Source organism: Lepidochelys kempii, chromosome 2 (assembly GCF_965140265.1).
Source record: "Lepidochelys kempii isolate rLepKem1 chromosome 2, rLepKem1.hap2, whole genome shotgun sequence".
Taxonomy (NCBI): Eukaryota; Metazoa; Chordata; order Testudines; family Cheloniidae; genus Lepidochelys; species Lepidochelys kempii.
This window is the reverse complement of record NC_133257.1, coordinates 254,597,641-254,616,446: the sequence shown is the minus strand read 5'-3', so window position 1 is coordinate 254,616,446 and position 18,806 is coordinate 254,597,641. Positions and strand designations below refer to the sequence as shown.

Here is an 18,806-nt window from a genome sequence, read left to right as displayed (position 1 = left end):
ATGTAAAAATCCTCCATGAATTGGAATTGCTATTCTCCACCCAGATCCACTCCAAACTCAGCATAATTGTAAATTTCTTTTTTCCCCACTCTGAATCCATTCTCTTAAAGCTACTCCTGATGGACTGGACATTCTCTAAACACTCACCTGTTTTAGTTGGAGAAATGTATCCGTGTTCGGATAAAGAGCCTGTTTTTCCTCCTCTTCTTTTTTTCTTTTCTTAGACCGAGGAGCTGCCTTCTCTCCAGTCCTCTGAGTCCGTTTATTTCGTTGTTTCTTTATTTCATTTCCTACATCTGTTCTCTGAAGCTGGCTATTCCCACATCCAAATGCACCTTGCATTTGATTCCCCACAGTTGGCTGATGGAAAAAGGAAAGTTAAGCAACATGGGATGCATTTGTTCAGGTCCATGTTAATTTCACATTGTTTTTATAACAAGTTTTGTTGTATATTTCTAATAATGATGAAGAAAGAAAATAATGTGAAAATAATAAAGAAAATATCTGACACTTGAAAGTTTAATCCCCAAATTTCCTGTGCACTATACTAAGTGATACAGTACATCTGACAGAAGACAACATCCTGTAGTTTATACTTTGTTCACTTTTCCACCACACTGACAATTGTAACTGCTGTTTTTGAGTCCACAATACAATATATGAACTATCATTAACTCCATTGATGCCTACAAATGTCCTTAAAAATTATAGACCAGAAGTGTCTTCTGAATGTTTGCTAAAACTTATACCCTTAATTAGGGGTATTCACTAGGGCATAATAAAAGAAGAACTGGCTTCAGGAACAATTCACAAAGGTTCACTTAATGTAAATATATTCTGAGACAAATGTTGATTTATGGCTAAAACTAACAATTTTGCTTTGTACTGAGTACAAAAAAAATAGTTTCACAACAATACTTTTAATGCATTTCTTCATATAAAGAGATAACTGTGTAAAACAATTAGCATAGGATTTAATGGTGCAAGTGACAGGGTGAAGTAAAAAGAAAGACTAAAATATTCAGTATTTCAATTATTGATCTAACCTGCTGTAATCATACTTTACATCACGGAAACCCCAAATCACTCCCTCAGTATACCTTTCAGTGATGGATTCCTAACATCTGTTTATACTACCAACCCCTCACCACCCACTTCCAGTTATTTTTATCAGATTTCATTCACTCTGAGCTGACTTTATTTTGCTTCCAGGCTGTGTTAAGATTTCATGGAGTCACAACACAATCGGAGGGGAAAACTAGGATGACAACAAAATACCAGACATGCTAACAATAAAGTGATTGGGGTGAGCAGATCCTGCTTTCCCTCCCCACCAGTTTTCCTACCTCTACCCTTTTTTAATAATTAAATTATCCAACAGCCATTAACCTGATGATACAGTTTCCGCCCCATACTAGTAAAACTATTAGCTATAGAAATGTTACTGAGAAATAGAATTGCCTCAGCTAGAGTGCAGGCATACCATATGTTCTCTAATGCATAATTGCAGATTTTCCCAAGTTATACATTTCCCTGCATTCTGCTTGAGTCTTGCATGTCTGATTTCCATAACTATGCGAGTATCTGTACTCTGATTGGCTGTTAGCCAATTTTAGCCAGAGTACAGGGATTTCCATATTAATTGTACAATTATTTCTCAATCATACTATGAATATGCAAATATCTCTTCTCTGATTGATTCTTGTATTCAAATTTTTTTAACTTCTTTGCCAACTGCAAAGACAGTTGCCTCAGCTTCTGACTACTCTTCAACTAAACCAGAAAAACTACAAAATTTACTTAAAAGTAGAAAAAAATTACCGAAAGGCAAAGAAAATAGAGCTGGAAAACTGATGAAGGGGAACACCTTTTGATTCTTGTCTCTTCCTCTCATACATGTAAGTTTACATATATAATTTAAAAAATTTATCAGAAGTACCCAGCCTCTGTCAATTCACTTTGTAACACAATGTAAACCAATAAATATCAAAGTTACTGTAGAGAGATGAGCTTTGCTCACTAATAATCAGGGCGAGGAAATGGGACTGTATCCAATTAACACAGCAGTTACTATTAAAAAGTCAGCAGTTATCAAAGCCCTTTTCCCAAGATACAGCAGTTAATTCCTATGCCAAATATAAGGAAATACTGCCGTATTGCAGAGAGAGTGGCAACTGTCGGTAAAGACAACATTTTTTAAAAGTTTTTTTTTTAATAGCCAGCACTGTAAGACAGTGAAAAGTGAGGAGGGAGAGAAGGTGGATGACTAGAGTGGAAAAGGAAGGCCCAAAAGGATTTATATATATTCAGGCAATTAACCTTTCATGAGAAATAGGAAAATTATTTTTTAATCTGAAATTACTGAAATTAAAATTTGAATGTTACATTTAAAATGTACAATACTAAAAGTCTGAGATTGCATTCTAGTAATTAGGCAATATCACTATCCTGGGCTAATAAACCCTAATGCCAGTATTGTCTTCTGAGTTTACTTGCTATAAACACCTTAGCTGTCAGCCTTGTCATTCATTCAGCAGATGTGCTTATTTATCTGACAAAAAGGGAACACTCTAAATAATAAACATTATTATTTGCAGAGCTGCCCAGAGGTCTCAAACTGGATTAGGGTACCATTGGGCTAGGTGCTGTACAAATGTAGGGAAAAGATAGTCCCTGACTTGAAGGGTTTGTAAGTTAAGGTCCAAATCTGCAGGCTCATACACATGAGCAGGCTCCTTGTCTGTGCAGAGCATGGAAGCCGCACCTGGGCCTAATTTAAGATAGGAAACAAGTGGATGTTACAGACAAATGAAAAGACCATGGGGATACACGCACAATTAGGAGGTTTGGAACACTTTTTTCCCTCTCCTATACTGCCAGATCTTTCGAGTAGGAATCTTTAGAAAATAGTCAAAAAGTGGAGGTAGTTGATGCTTGGAACATTGAGGACAGGAGCCACGATACAAAAGAAATGTACTGATATATAGTTCTGCTGACATGAAAAAAACAGAATTTAAACCCCAGCATTACTCTTGGTAAACATTAGAAATGTGCCAGTTTTAAAATGATGATTGTCTATAGAAAAAAATTAACCTTTGTATTATTTTTAGGGATATTCATTTGTGAACAGGCTGAACTACTGTATTATATTAAAAATGAGTCCTTCTGAAGTGGCCGATTTACTTCGGGGCAGATTGTGGCCTGTGCTGTGTGCAAGTGAGTTGGGAGAGTGTGCGGATAAGGTGCCCTTACTCCCTTGCACCTGTGCTACCTCTGCAGAGTTAAGGACAATAAGGAGGAGTCTCTTAAGAATACTAGAAATAAAAAGAATCCTAACAATGGTACTCGTCCACTAGATGGAAATGGTAGAATTATCAGTAATAATACAGAAGAGGCAGAGTGTTCAATAAATATTGCTGTTCTGTATTTGGGGACTCGGGGGCCCTGAAAAGGACTTGGGGGCCATGGTGGATAACCAGCTGAACACGGCCTCCCAGTGCAATGCTGTGGCTAAAAGGGTAATGCCATCCTTGGATGCATAAATAGGGGAATCTCAAGTAGGATTAGAGAGATTATTTTCCTCTGTATTTGGCACTGGTGGAACTGCTGCAGGAATACTGTGTCCAGTTCCGTTGTTCACAATTCAAGAAGGATACTGATAAGTTGGAGAGGGTTCAGAGAAGAGACATGAGAATGATTAAAGGATTAGAAAACCTGTCTTACAGTGACAGACTCAAGGAGCTCAATCAATTTAGTTTAACAAAGAGAAGATCAAGAAGTAACTTGATTACAATCTGTAACTACCTACATGAGAACAAATAATTAATAATGGACTCTTCAGTCTAGCAGAGAAAGGTATATCGTCCTCCAATGGCTGGAAGTTGAAGATAGACAAATTCAGATTGGAAATAAGCGTATATTTTTAACTGGGAAAGTAATTAACCATCAGAACAACTTACTAAGAGTCACGGTGGATTCTCCATCACTGACAATTTTTAAATCAAGGCTGGATATTTTTCCAAAAGCTCTGCTCTAGGAATTATTTTGGGGCAGTTCTAGGCCTGTGTTATACAGGAGGTCACACTAGGTGATCACAATGGACCATTCTGGCCTTGGAATCTGTGAGCTGCTAACGTCCCACCCTTGCTCAGCTGGGCAGAGCCTTGATTCCACCTCTTCCCCCATTGGCACAGCTAACTGCACACCATACTGCAGAGCATACATTGCAACAGGTTTACCCCTGCATCAGAGCAGCAGGGAGACTGGGATGGAGATTAGTGTTTTGGGGATTCTCCCCTTCTCTGCAATGGGGCTGCTCCAGAGGCATCACAACTTGCTGCCCCTTGCTTGGCACTAAATTGTCACCACCTGGCCCTTTACATGTTGATATGCATTTCAAAAACAACCACCTTACCATTCCTTCAGCTGGGTTCTGTTTCTCCACTAGTTTGTTGTCCCCAGCACTTTCTTCTTCTGATCGGCAGCTGTTCTCTGATTTCTGATTTAAAAGAGAGGATGATTTTTTATTTTTAAGCAAGTGTTTCAGCAGTTCATTCCCTGACTCCCCTTTTGCTGCTGGGGTGCTGGTTGATTGTGCTGGACTCTGTGCTGAAGAGGCAGGGTGCGGCGAGGCCTTATCTTCTTCTATCGTAATACCACTTTGATTCTCTGTTTTAGGCTCAGCTTGAACAGAACATTGATCAGATTCTGCTTTTTCCAGTTTAATTTCCTGAATGCTGGCAGGCACATCTGTCTTGCCCTTTTCAGTCTCAGGATTTACACTTGATTTCTGAGGCAATTTCTTTTGGAGCAAACCACTATTGGAATGCTTACATTCCAGCTCTAAGGAAGGCGAGTTCTCCACAGCATTTGTTGTTGATGAGCCTGTTAGCTCCGCTGACTCATCCTGATGATGAGTAAGTTCACTGGGTGTGCTAACTGTTGGGGTAGAGGTAGAATCTGAAACAGCTGGAGTTGGGGGTGCAGTTATATCTGAATGTGGAGTTGATGGGGCTTTTATTGACTCAGCATCATCATCCTTTTTCTTTTTTCGTGTCCTTTTCTTTTTTCCTTTCTCTTCTGGAATTATATCAGAGTACAGCTGAATGAGAGACTGACTTGATCCAGGGAAATTTGGTGCATGGGACATGCTGGTATCTTGGCCACATGAAGGACCACTACCAGCTGCTGGAAGTCCTGCAGGTATACCAGGCACAAATGGAGGCCTTACTTGGTTCTGCGTGAAGCTGGTCCCAGAGATACTGCCATGGGATTGTTTTACAGAATGGTAGTTAGGGGATCCACCAGGAATTGACGGTGGTTCAGATCCAAAAGGGGCAGGCCCCAGTGGTCTTCGCTCATTGCTTTGCAAAAAATTTACTGCAGGTGGTGAGTTCACAGGGCCTTGTTGCAAAACTTGCCCCATTTGCTGCTGTGGAGATTGCTGAAGGGGTCGTGGAGGCGGCATGAAATCACAGGATAGGTCAGAGTTAAAGAAAGGTATCTGAGACAAGGAAGCTCTATTACTTAAGTCTGACCCTATCATGCCATGTTGTTCCATTTCCATCCTCTGCTGCAAAGCCCTCTGTCGGTCCACCTCCTGCATAAGCTGTATTCGTTGCCGTTCCTGCTGCTCTCGTAAACGCTCCTTTCGTTCCCGCTCTTGAAAACTTTCACTAAATGGGTTATTATCATCAAATTCAACCCTTGGTGGTGGTCCTGACTGTGCATTTGCATTGGAACTTGGCACTGGAGTTGGTGTGCCAGGATTCATTGGCAACTGCGTCATTGGAGGCTGCATCCTTGGAGCATTGAGGGGGAGGTGATTTGGAGGAGCAGTTGCAGGTTGCCACCCAGGTAAATTTGGCATTCTGGCTGGGTTGGATTGCCCAGGAATTACAACTGTGTGCTGCTGATGCTGGAGTTGTTGTGCTACCATGGGGAAGTTTTGCTGATTCATTACTGGTGGTGTTCCTCCTGGAACCATAGGTGGCTGAGACTGGACTCCTGGCATTATAGCATGTGGTGTTATCCCACACTGTTGCTGCTGCTGCTTGATTCGATATTCCTCAATGAGCTCTGCATGTTCCTTTTGCTGTTTTCGAATCTGAAATTTAGACAAGTCATTACTCATCTCTACAAGTTTCTACTTAATATATAATAGACCTCAAATATACAGGATATACCACATTGAAATTATTTCATTGGAAAATGAGGCTTGTCCAAGATCGGCACTGGAACACATTAAGCTTATTTACTTAGTCATTTCATGTCCAATATCCATCATCTAACCAAAAAGAGTGCAATCCTTCCCAATGCCAATCTCCATACTATTAACTGATTACACAACATACAACCACAAAGAACCAGAATAAGGGACAATATTTCAGAAGCAGCGCTGATCTTTAAACTATAGTTTCATTATGCAGCACTATTCAAAACTGCAGAGAACTTGCAATATATAGGTAAATAAGAAATAAATTATGCATAAAAATATATGTTACTGACATTTGCCAAGTAGTGACTTTTGTTTTATTTGTTACTAATGTTTGTATTTATGTGAAAAAAACATTTAAAGTAAAGACTATTTTAAAAAAGCTCTAGAGCACCTGAAGTGCAGGCTCTATAGAGATATACCTTTGGTATTAAATGTACAGTGGAAGCTTGATTGCAATCATAGAATCATAGAATATCAGGGTTGGAAGGGACCTCAGGAAGTCATCTAATCCAACCCCCTGCTCAAAGCAGGACCATTCCCCACTTAAATCATCCCAGCCAGGGCTTTGTCAAGCCTGACCTTAAAAATATCCAAGGAAGGAGATTCCACCACCTCCCTAGGTAACGCATTCCAGTGTTTCATCACCCTCCTAGTGAAAAAGATTTTCCTAATATCCAACCTAAACCTCCCTCACTGCAACTTGAGACCATTACTCCATGTTCTGTCATCTGCTACCATTGAGAACAGTCTAGATCCATCCTCTTTAGAACGCCCTTTCAGCTAGTTGAAAGCAGCTATCAAATCCCCCCCTCATTCTTCTCTTCCGCAGACTAAACAATCCCAGTTCCCTCAGCCTCTCCTCATAAGTCATGTGTTCCAGTCCCCTAATCATTTTTGTTGCCCTCCGCTGGATGTTTTCCAATTTTTCCACGTCCTTCTTGTAGTGTGGGGCCCAAAACTGGACACAGTACTCCAGATGAGGCCTCACCAATGTCAAATAGAGGGGAATGATCACGTCCCTTGTTCTGCTGGCAATGCCCCTACTTCTACATCCCAAAATGCCATTGGCCTTCTTGGCAACAAGGGCACACTGTTGACTCATATCCAGCTTCTCGTCCACTGTAACCCCTAGGTCCTTTTCTGTAGAACTGCTGCCTAGCCATTTGGTCCCTAGCCTGTAGCGGTGCATGGGATTCTTCCATCCTAAGTGCAGGACTCTGCACTTGTCCTTGTTGAACCTCATCAGATTTCTTTTGGCCCAATGGCAATAGGCACTGGGGCTTGAGCCTGGAGCCAGCTAAGCACCCTTCAGCTTTCAGGCCTTTGTTCAGAAAAACATTTAAGCACATATTTAAATTCGAGCACGTTTAAGTTCCACTTAAGCATATGTTTAAGTGTTGTTCTTAATCAGGGCATCACTGACTTCAAAGGAAACTGAGGGAGCTCGGCACCTTCTGGCATCAAATGCAATTTAGGTTTATAAAATAATAGAAAATAAAACAACCTTAACTAACAGGCCATAATTATCTATCATTAATATCATGGCTAGCAACTGTAACAGAAGCATAAGACTAGAATGAAGTAGAGTATGTGCAAGGCATTATTACCAATATTGTATGAAAAAAGTTTCCTTTATCCATGATCTATTGTTGTTAAAAAATTTTTAAATTAAACTATATTTGGTTGCTTCATCTTCCCATCACATCTGTCTCTACAGAATTGCACCAAGCCCCTTCTAGGAAAATGCTCTTTCTACAAATTGGAAAGAAAAGGCAAGAAACATTCTATACTTCACGAACAGATATCCATTGCAAGAAGATACGACCGACAATTGCTCAATTATGCCTTGCAGAATACTGTGCCCAACACTGCTGGCCAAAGACATAAGGCCTCAGTTTACTGGAGCAATTAAAAATACATGCTTAACTTTAACCCCATTGACTTCAATGGGACTTAAAAATTCGATGAAAGTTAAGCACAAGTTTAAGTGCTTTGAGGAATCAGGACCTAGGCCAGGTGTGTCAAATATACAGTTTGTGGGCTGGATCCAGTGACATGATGTAGTTATGTGACTTGCATGATGGCCTCACACACTGCAGAATTCTTCACTTTTTAAAAAAAAGTCAGTTTCTAACCCTCATGGCTGCAGAGATTACTTTTCAAACATGAGCCAAGGTAAACTGATGTCATGATGTTTGCCCTAGTCTGCAGCCAGACTGAAACAATGACTAAAAACTGTGACCTCCTCTCTCCGTATTAATCTGATGGGAGTCTCCATGCTAAAGCACATTTCAGCACATAAAAGGGGTGAGATCTGGGAGTTATTGCAGGGAAGGAGATACTGAGGGTAGAACAGAAATGAAAGACCGAGGAAGGGAGAGAAACAGAGAGAAGATGAGGAGGAAGGAAGAGAAACAAAAGGTAGAAGTAGCAGAGGTCTAAAGTGGACCTCTAATATTCTAATATTTTCTTAGCGAATGAGAGTGACTGCTATACAAATAATAAATAAAGCTTCGTTACTTCAGAAAAAAATCACTGTGCAAACTTCCTACTGACATCAGTGGAATATCTGCTGTGGGCTGCGGGTACCATAAAGTCTTTACATTATATCCCGGCCCACAAGTGCACCCCTGTCCTCCAAATGAGTTTGATACCCTGGGCTTAAATTCTAAAGAATAAGAAAGAGGCTCCTCAACTGCACTCAGCACAGCTTTAGTAACAGATTTCTTCTGAACTGTGACTATTTTATATAGTGACCATGTAACATGATAAGCTCTCTCCGAGTATTCTCTATGAATTTCTTGTTTTTCACAAAACAAAGGAAGATCATTCAAAAATATGAAATTAAACTTTAATAAAAGAAGGCATTTGAACAGGAAAATATAAAATAAATGACACATAACTGGCAATTACAAAGGTAGAATGCTACCAAGTGAAACTGGTGATATGATAAAATTGGAGAGAAAACCCTTAGTTGATAGATTCCTTCAGGTGAAGGATTCCTTCAGTTGAAATATAGCCGTATATTTCAAGATGTTCCTATTCTTATATAATTGACAGTGCATCTGAATAGACTCTGGCTTTCCCTCGCACTGCTGCCACCCAGTCTCTCTCTTCCCAAACTCTTAAAACAGGTTTTTTTCCTTTGCTACTGTAGTGTTTTTTCTTGTAGTTCCAGTAATGCTGAGAAACTGAATCTCATAACTGACATTACTCGTGAAACATGAGGGGTTTTGTTGTTTGTTTGTTTTTTACATGAATTGCACTGTGTTTAATAGTTACAATTAGGGCTGTCAATTAATCACAGTTAACTCAAGCAATTAACTCAAAACAAATTAACTCGATTAAAAAAATTAATCATGATTAAGAGCAGTTTTAATCGCACTGTTAAACAATAATAGAATACCAATTTAAATTTATTATAAACATTTGGATGTTTTTCTACATTTTCAAATATACTGATTTCAATTACAATTCAGAATACAAAGTGTACAGTGCTCACTTTATATTATTTTTATTGCAAATATTTGCACTGTAAAAAGGTAAACAAAAGAAACAGTATTTTTCAATTCACCTTATACAAGTACTGTTGTGTAATTACCTACTACAGGACAGGCCTAACAAAGAAAATAACAGAACGCCACTAGCCGTCACCTTCAGCCCCCAACTAAAACCCCTCCAACGCATTATTAAGGATCTACAACCTATCCTAAAGGATGACCCAACACTCTCACAAATCTTGGGAGACAGGCCAGTCCTTGCCTACAGACAGCCCCGCAACCTGAAGCAAATACTCATCAACAACCACATACCACACAACAGAACCACTAACCCAGGAACTTATCCTTGCAACAAAGCCCGTTGCCAATTGTGCCCACATATCTATTCAGGGGACACCATCACAGGGCCTAATAACATCAGCCACACTATCAGAGGCTCGTTCACCTGCACATCCACCAATGTGATATATGCCATCATGTGCCAGCAATGCCCCTCTGCCATGTACATTGGTCAAACTGGACAGTCTCTATGTAAAAGAATAAATGGACACAAATCAGATGTCAAGAATTATAACATTCATAAACCAGTTGGAGAACACTTCAATCTCTCTGGTCACGCAATCACAGACATGAAGGTCGCTATCTTAAAACAAAAAAACTTCAAATCCAGACTCCAGCGAGAAACTGCTGAATTGGAATTCATTTGCAAATTGGATACTATTAATTTAGGCTTAAATAGAGACTGGGAGTGGCTAAGTCATTATGCAAGGTAGCCTATTTCCTCTTGTTTTTTCCTACCCCCCCCCCCCCCAGATGTTCTGGTTTAATTTGGATTTAAACTTGGAGAGTGGTCAGTTTGGATGAGCTATTACCAGCAGGAGAGTGAGTTTGTGTGTGTATGGGGGTGGGGGGGATGTGAGAAAACCTGGATTTGTGCAGGAAATGGCCCAACTTGATTATCATGCACATTGTGTAAAGAGTTGTCACTTTGGATGGGCTATCACCAGCAGGAGAGTGAATTTGTGTGGGGGAGTGGAGGGTGAGAAAACCTGGATTTGTGCTGGAAATGGCCCAACCTGATGATCACTTTAGATAAGCTATTACCAGCAGGACAGTGGGGTGGGAGGAGGTATTGTTTCATATTCTCTGTGTATATATAAAGTCTGCTGCAGTTTCCACGGTATGCATCCGATGAAGTGAGCTGTAGCTCACGAAAGCTCATGCTCAAATAAACTGGTTAGTCTCTAAGGTGCCACAAGTACTCCTTTTCTTTTATCATGAAAGTGTAACTTACAAATGAATAATTTTTTTTGGTTACATAACTGCACTCAAAAACAAAACAATGTAAAACTGTAGAGCCTACAAGTCCACTGAGTCCTGCCTCTCGTTCAGTCAATCACTAAGACAAACAATTTGTTTCCATTTACGGGAGATAATGCTGCCTGCTACCTGTTTACAATGTCACCTGAAAGTGAGAACAGGCATTCGCATGGCACTCTTGTAGCCGGCATTGCAAGGTATTTACATGCCAGAGATGCTAAATGTTCATAAGCCCCTTCATGCTTTGACTTGTAGATTTCACTATCTTTTGTTTATTTTTTTTTGCAGTGCAAATATTTCTAATACAAATAATAATATAAAATGAGCACTGTACACTTAGCATTCTGCACTGTCATTGAAATGAATATATTTGAAAATGTAGAAAAAATCCAAAAATACTTATAATAAATTTAAATTGGTATTCTATTATTAACAGTGTGATTAAAACTATGATTAATTGCAATTAATATTTTTAATCTTGCAATTAATCACGATTAATTTTTTTAATCATTTGACAGCCCTAGTTACAATACATATCTAGTGGATTTAAACGAACAAGTAATCTTATAGTGTTACACTTTAATATTAAACAGAAAAGATGCTGTCCTGTTTCTCCCCCCAAATTGTTACCTGTTCTAGCTGTTTCTGGACCATACTTTGCTGCTCAGTAACATGCTTAAGCTGTTCCGCATCTTCTTCTGGGAATTCACGGCCAGCTTTTTTGGCAGTGCGTTGTTTTGCTGACAGCGCTTTTTTTGATTTTCTGTGTGCTCCAATTTGCTCTTCAAGGTATTTCTGTTGCATTTGAAGAAGTTGTTGTGTTTCTTGTAGCCATTCTTCATATTGCTTTCTTTGTGAATCATCTGGGGTGGGGGAGGGAATACAAGGAAAGTAACCATTAATATTATACTAAGGACTCTTGTTTTAAATGGAGGAGTTATTTATTGTGGCTTTCAGATTTTCTACGTGCAGCACAAAATTTAAAACAACAGTATCCATCAAAAATGCACAAAAAGAAATAGAACTTCTAAAAAGGCTTTCAAATCCCAAACAATATCTAAGCCCCACCAAGTTCCCCAAAAACAAACTCTATGCCATCATTCCATTTATCTCCCTATCAGCCCCCAACACAGGAGAAGCATAGGAGCACAGCTGAATCTTGTACCATGATTTGGTCATGACCAAATTTGGGCTCTAGTGGATCCAGAAGGGAAATGAAAACCCTTACTTTGCTACCAGCCCCCTCCTGTTTAAACTAAACTTAAGAATGTCAGATGATCATAACACATGGGGAGAGGCAGTCTCTCAAACAGATAGGATACAAAGCATGTAGGGCATACTAGGGTAAAAACACCACCTTACCACAACTGAAATAGCCAATTGAAATCACAGACCACAGGAGTAATAAGAGCAAAGGGATTGAAAAAAATTGTTACCTACCTTTCGTAACTGTTGGTTTTTGAGATGTGTTGCTCATGCCCATTCCATTCTAGATGTGCACAGTTATCTGAGATTTTTGCCTTAGCGGTATCCGTAGGGCCAGCTGTGGCGCCCCCTTGAGTGCCACGCTCACGCGTTGGTACATCAGGTGCTGCCAGCCCTACGCCCTCTCAACTCCTTCTTGCTGGCAACTCTGACAGAAGGGTAGGAGGGCAGGTAATGGAATGGACATGAGCTACACATCTTGAAGAACAACAGTTACAAAAGGTGGGTAACCAATTTTTCTTCTTCAAGTGCTTGCTCATGTTGATTCCATTCTAAGTGACTCACAAGCAGTATCAATGGAAGTGGGCTCAGAGTTCACGGTTTTGCAGCTTGCAGCACTGCTCTGCCAAAGGCAACGTCGTCTCGAGCTTGCTGGGTAAGCGCATAATGAGATGCGAACATGTGGACAGACAACTAGGTAGTGGCCCTACAGATCTCTTGGAATGGTATCTGTGCCAGGAAGGCTGCTGACGACACTTGTGCCCTAGTCAAGTGTGCAGTCGCGATCGCCAGCAGAGGCACTTTCACCAGCTCATAGCAGTAGCAGATACAGGCCGTGATCAAGGACAAAATCCTCTTAGCAGACACTGGGCGACCTTTCATTCTGTCTGCCACGGCAACGAACAACTGCACTGACTTACAGAATGGCTTTGTTCTATCTACGTAGAAGGCTGGTGCCCTCCTGACATCCTGGATGGAAGGATGTGTAGCCTGAGCTCCTTATCTGACACATGAGGCTTTGGAAAGAAGATGGGTAAGTATATATCCATGCTAGTATGAAACTGGGAAACGACCTTGCGCAGAAATGCTGGGTGAGTTCACAGCTGGACTTTATCCTTGTAGAAGACTGTATAGGGCGGCTCCGAAGTGAGTGCCCTAATCTTGGACACCCTGCGGGCTGATGTTATTGTGATCAGGAACGCAACCTTCCAGGAGAGAAGCAGGAGACAGCAGGAAGCCAGAGGCTCAAAGGGAGGCTCCGTGAGCCTCAACATCACAAGATTCAGGTTCCGAGGGGACAGGATCCCAGACGTGCAGGTAGAGATGCTCCAGACCTTTCAAAAGCCATGCTGTTGTGTCGTGAGTGAAGATCGACCTGTGTTGGAACGGAGGATGGAAAGCCGAGATAGTGATCAGGTCGACCTTGATTGATGACAGGGACAAATCTTGGAGTTTGAGGTGCAGCAGATAATCCAGTACCTTCTGCAGTGGGCCTGCACGGCCCGAATACCTCATTCCGGGGCCCAGCACGTGAACCTTTTCCATTTGGCCACATAAGTCACTCTGGTGGAGGGTTTCCTGCTACCCAGAAAAATCTACTGAACATGGGCCAAGCATGCCCATTCGTCCACGCTTAGACATGCAGTAGCCAAGCCATCAAGTGCAGTGCCGCCAGGTTCGGGTGTAAAAGGCTTCCATGGTTCTGGGACAGCAGATCCGGCCAAAGGGGTAGCTGCAATGCTGCTTAGCTCCTAGGCGGAGGTGTGGCCAGGCAGCTCTGCACGCAGGCTCAGCCTGCAGGCACCACTCCCGCAGTTCCCACTGGCTGTGGTTCCCAGCCAATGGGAGCTGCGAAGCCAGCACTCTGGGCGGAGGCCGTGCACAGAGTTGCCTGGCCACACCTCCGCCTAGAAGTTGAGGGAGGGGGATGTTGCTGCTTCCGGGGAGCCCTCCAGAGCCCACCTCACCCCATCCCGTGCTCCTGCTCCCTCCCCAACACAAACTTTACTGCAGGATGGGAGGTGGCAGTGGCCCGAGACGGCCCCAGCAGCAGCTGGTGCACCTGGCGCAGGGGCTGCCTGAGCTGCCCCTGAGCCAGGCACACCAGCCGCTGCAGAAGTCATGGAGGTCAGGGAAAGTCATGGAATCCATGACCTCCATGACAAACTCACAGCCTTAACTATAAACAATTATTTCCAAGGTCCTAAGGCTTGAAGTCAGAAGATATGAAACCGCTAGCCCTTGCTATGCAAGGAAAGGCATTCCAACTAACCACCATGGGCGGGAAGAAGGAACTGAGAGGGCGCAGGGCCAGCAGTGCCTGATATACTGACACCTGAGCGCGGCACTCAAGGGGTCAGCTACAGCTGGCCCTATGGATCCCGCTAAGGCAAAAATCTCTGACGACCGTGCACATGGGCGCACGCACACCTAGAATGGAATCGACCTGAGCAATCACTTGAAGAAGAATATAAAGTTATGCCCATTAATGTAACAAATCACCTCATCTCTGACCACAGATAGTGTTTAAAATTGTATTCAGTGAGAAGGGAATCTCTTTATATTATTTTTTTACATAAGACCACTAGGAAATGGAAGAAATATAAAAAAAATCACTGAGAAAAATTAGACTGCATGAGATATTTGTAATCTCAAGCATCTACAGAATTATTAATTAAAATAAAAACTGTTTTGAAGAACTACTGAAGTCACTGCAATAAGATCAACTTAAAATGGGTCTCAGTGTTATTTATTTATTTTAGGAGAGCTTTTTATTTGTCTTTTATGTACAATGCATATTTCTCCAGTTCTCAGTCAAGGGCCTCCAGTCCCAAATGGCTTTTTACTACAGAAATTGCCCTTTTTGGCAGATAACTGGGTATTACTCTTCTCAGAGCTCGTAAATGTAGTTTGGCTATCAGGATCACTACAGAGTAACCCCAAGGCTCCTTCACCCATCTCCTGGGGGCAAAGCATGTTACAGTAGATTCTGCTTACTAGCAACCCAGATATTAACATCGGGCTAATAGCAACGTTTTGCCAGGAGCTAATCCCATTCCATTTACTTTAATGTTAATGGCCTCTGGATATTGACAATGGCATGCCTCTTATTACAAACATTTTTTTGGAACAAAGGCTCCAGACACAGGCGGTTTGCAAAGCTGCAGCCAGGGAAGGAAGGGCTGGGACATGCCTTCCTTGGCTGCAGCCACACGAACCTACCTGTGCCCAGTGCTCAGCACAACCCAGAGCTTCCTTCTGGGACTGCAGCCTTGAAAACCTGCCAGTGCACAGGGTCTACATAGGAAGTGAGGGGCTGCAGACTGGGAGGGGAGGCTATGGGCGGGCACTAGCAGGGAGCGGGGCTGCAGCCTTGATGCTAGAGTTATGTGGTAACCTTTCCCTGTGCTCTCTGGGCTGCACACTGCTGGGGGCTGCACCTAGAGAAGGAAGAGCTGGGATGTGAGGAGCTTCGACCCCCTGGAAGCACAGGGAGAGGTACCATGCAGCTCTGTGGGCCCCCAAGGCCTCTGCTCAGAGTAAGAAGCCCTGGCATCTGGGCTGGAACCTCCCTCCCTGCTGCTGCCCTGCCTGCAGGCAGGTTTGTGGGGCTGCAGCCAGCGAAGGAAGCACTGGGATGCGTCTTCCCTGGCTGCAGCCCTGCAAACTTTCCTTCTGCTTATTGACAAATGCTGTATAATGGCAACTTTTTTTTGCTGGCAAATGAGGGATTGCTAATAAGCAGAATCTACTGTACTTCCAATAATATTCTCAGCTGCTTTCAGTCTAGGATTGGGGAGAAGGAGGCCAGGTCTGGGAACAGTACCAGTTTTCTCATATGATAGAACATAAGAAATGCCATACTGGGTCAGACCAAGGATCCATCTAGCCCAGTAACCTGTCTTCCGACAGTGGTCAATGGCAAGTGCCCCAGAGGGAATGAACAGAGCAGGTAATCATCAAGTGATCCATCCCCTGTCACCCATTCCCAGCTTCTGGCAAACAGTGGCTAGGGACATCCTCCCTGCCCATCCTGCCTAATAGCCATTGATGGACCTATCCTCCATGAATGTAGTTTTTTTTTGAACCCTGTTATAGTGCTGGCCTTCACAACATCATCTGACAAGGAGTTCCACAGGTTGACTGTGCGTTGTGTGAAAAAATACTTCCCTTTGTTTGTTTTAGTCCTGCTTCCTATTAATTTCATTTGGTGGCACCTAGTTTTTGTGTTATGAGAAGGAGTAAATAACACTTCCTTATTTACTTTCTCCACACCAGTCAGGATTTTATAGAGCTCTATCATATCCCCCCTTAGTCATCTCTTTTCCAAGCTAAAAAGTCCCAGTCTTATTAATCTCTCCTCATATGGAAGTCATTCCATACCCCTAATAATTTTTGTTGTCCTTTTCTGAACCTTTTCCAAGTCCAATCTGTCTTTTTGAGATGGGGCAACCACATCTGCATGCAGTATTCAAGATGTGGGCATACCATGGATTTATATAGAGGCAATATGATATTTTCCTGTTTTATTATTTATCCCTTACTTAATGATTCCCAACATTCTGTTCACTTGGATGTGTTCAGATCTCTTTCTTGAGTGGTAACAGCTAATTCAGACCCCATCATTTTATATGTATAGTTGGGATTACATTTTCCAATGTGCATTACTTTGCATTTATCAACATTGAATTTCATCTGCCATTTGTTGCCCAGTCACCCAGAAGTGAGTCAATAGATACAGTAAACAGAAAAACAGGGACAGAACTCCATTATAAACATGTTTTGCAGATATCCTTATGATGTACAATGGTTTTGGCACAAATAGGTCTTCCCTTGTGCTCCAATACCCACCTTATTCTACCTTAGTTGTCACTGCACTACACGCACTTGCAGAATCTTGTGTATCTACTGATTCAATTCTTACAGCTATTCATACTCTCAATGGATACCTTGATTCCTTCAATGCTAGATTAGATTCTGTGTCTAATAATATTGCCCAAAGTGACAACTGAGTGGAAATGTTAGAGTATATCTTTGTGGATGTGGAGAAAAGATGTTTGGCTCAGGAAAGTGAGATTGAACATACTGAAATATTAACATGTCCTCGTTAAGGGTAACTGCTTGTTGCATCAAAAAAAAACCAGGAGGGTGGGATTTTCAAAAGGGCTCAATATTGGCCCAGATCTGGTCTCATTATAGTTAAATCAATGCTGAATGTTATTGAAAATCCCTCCCAGAAAGTCTAGAAAACTCGAGTAAAGTTTCTAACTGCATTTTGTGCATTGGGCCTCCAATATCTGGAGGGGGGAATCTAGCTACTTCTGTTTTGTTGTTATTAAATACTTGGGGAGATTTTTTACAGACACAAAAACTTCTTAGGATATGTAAAAAAATGTTCAGTATTTAAATCTACAGTTAAATCTCTCTCATGATAGAATGTAAGGACTACAGTTTGTTGGGGACGGGGCAGGAGGAAATGAAATATTAGGTGTATCAACTAAAACAGATACACGTTTCCAAGTATTTCTAAAAACACCAATTCAGGATGACTAAAATTGCTCTCTCTGTAGGTAGAGGTTCCTGCAGTTAGTTTTTCTGGTTTTCTGACAAGCTTTGCTTAACTAAATTCCAAAAATCTTTTTTCTTTTTGACTGATGATGCAAAAACCTTTTTCATTTTTAAATTAAAAATAACTTGTTATTTTGGATAACTATTCCAATAGAGAGCCAGCAGTCATTATTAGATTTTTGAGATAGCTGACTGTAGTTTAATATATAATTAATTACTATTCTTTTGCCATTGGAAAATACTAATTACTCTATATGATTAATACTATCAGATTCCTATTTGTATAAATTTCCATCTTTCCTCACGATGTTTTGAGGATTTTTTTTAGATAAAATGTTAATATGAAATGTTGATATTGTTTTAATGTTTTAAGAGTTTGTATTTTGTTATGAATTAATATCTTAATTATGAAATGATAAATTTTAAGTAAGCCAGAGAATTAGTGGAGCTAGGAAAACATTTTTGGCAATCAAGTATTCATGTGTGACATTTCCCTTTAAAAAAGAAACTGCAATATGAAACCCCAGGTTCATATACAAGAAATTATAAGGTTTATACTTACTGACAAAACCAGGACCAAAATTCGGAGGATTAGGCCTAGAAATCTGAGGTGTCAAACTTCCATCCTAAAAATCAGTAAAATGTATAGGCAAAGTGACTAAATCACAATTCCTTTTAAGAAGAAAATAAAATATTCATCATTTATAAACACTTCTGCTGTAACTGTCATATTAAGTTATGTTACCTGTGTAATTGGTTGCTGCATAAGATTCTGGCCTTCGCTAGTCTGCGTTCCTGACATTGGCTGACCCATAAAGGGAAACCTATTGATACATAAAGATCAGCTATAACAGACTTTTAAAACCAGTGAGCACTTTAGTACAGATGCATTGTTTCAAATTATTTTGATCTAAAATAAAACTTCCAACCTTTTAGAGATATTTGTTAGAACTACTACATCCTAATTACTTGCCAGATTTTGAAAATGATATTTC

General features: G+C 41.1%; 1 protein-coding gene across 19 annotated transcripts in view; it reads right to left on the bottom strand.

Moving 5' to 3' along the window:
* The window catches only part of KMT2C (lysine methyltransferase 2C), a 335,375-nt gene that overhangs the window by 20,448 nt on the left and 296,121 nt on the right, over positions 1-18,806 (bottom strand). For all 19 annotated transcript variants that reach the window (XM_073334588.1, XM_073334594.1, XM_073334591.1 and 16 more), the window contains 5 exons: positions 18,557-18,635; positions 18,374-18,437; positions 11,668-11,900; positions 4,415-6,106; positions 148-360 (listed from right to left, as the gene is read on the bottom strand). In XM_073334588.1, the coding sequence (XP_073190689.1) occupies positions 148-360; positions 4,415-6,106; positions 11,668-11,900; positions 18,374-18,437; positions 18,557-18,635 (2,281 nt within the window). The remainder of the gene's footprint in view (positions 1-147; positions 361-4,414; positions 6,107-11,667; positions 11,901-18,373; positions 18,438-18,556; positions 18,636-18,806) is intronic.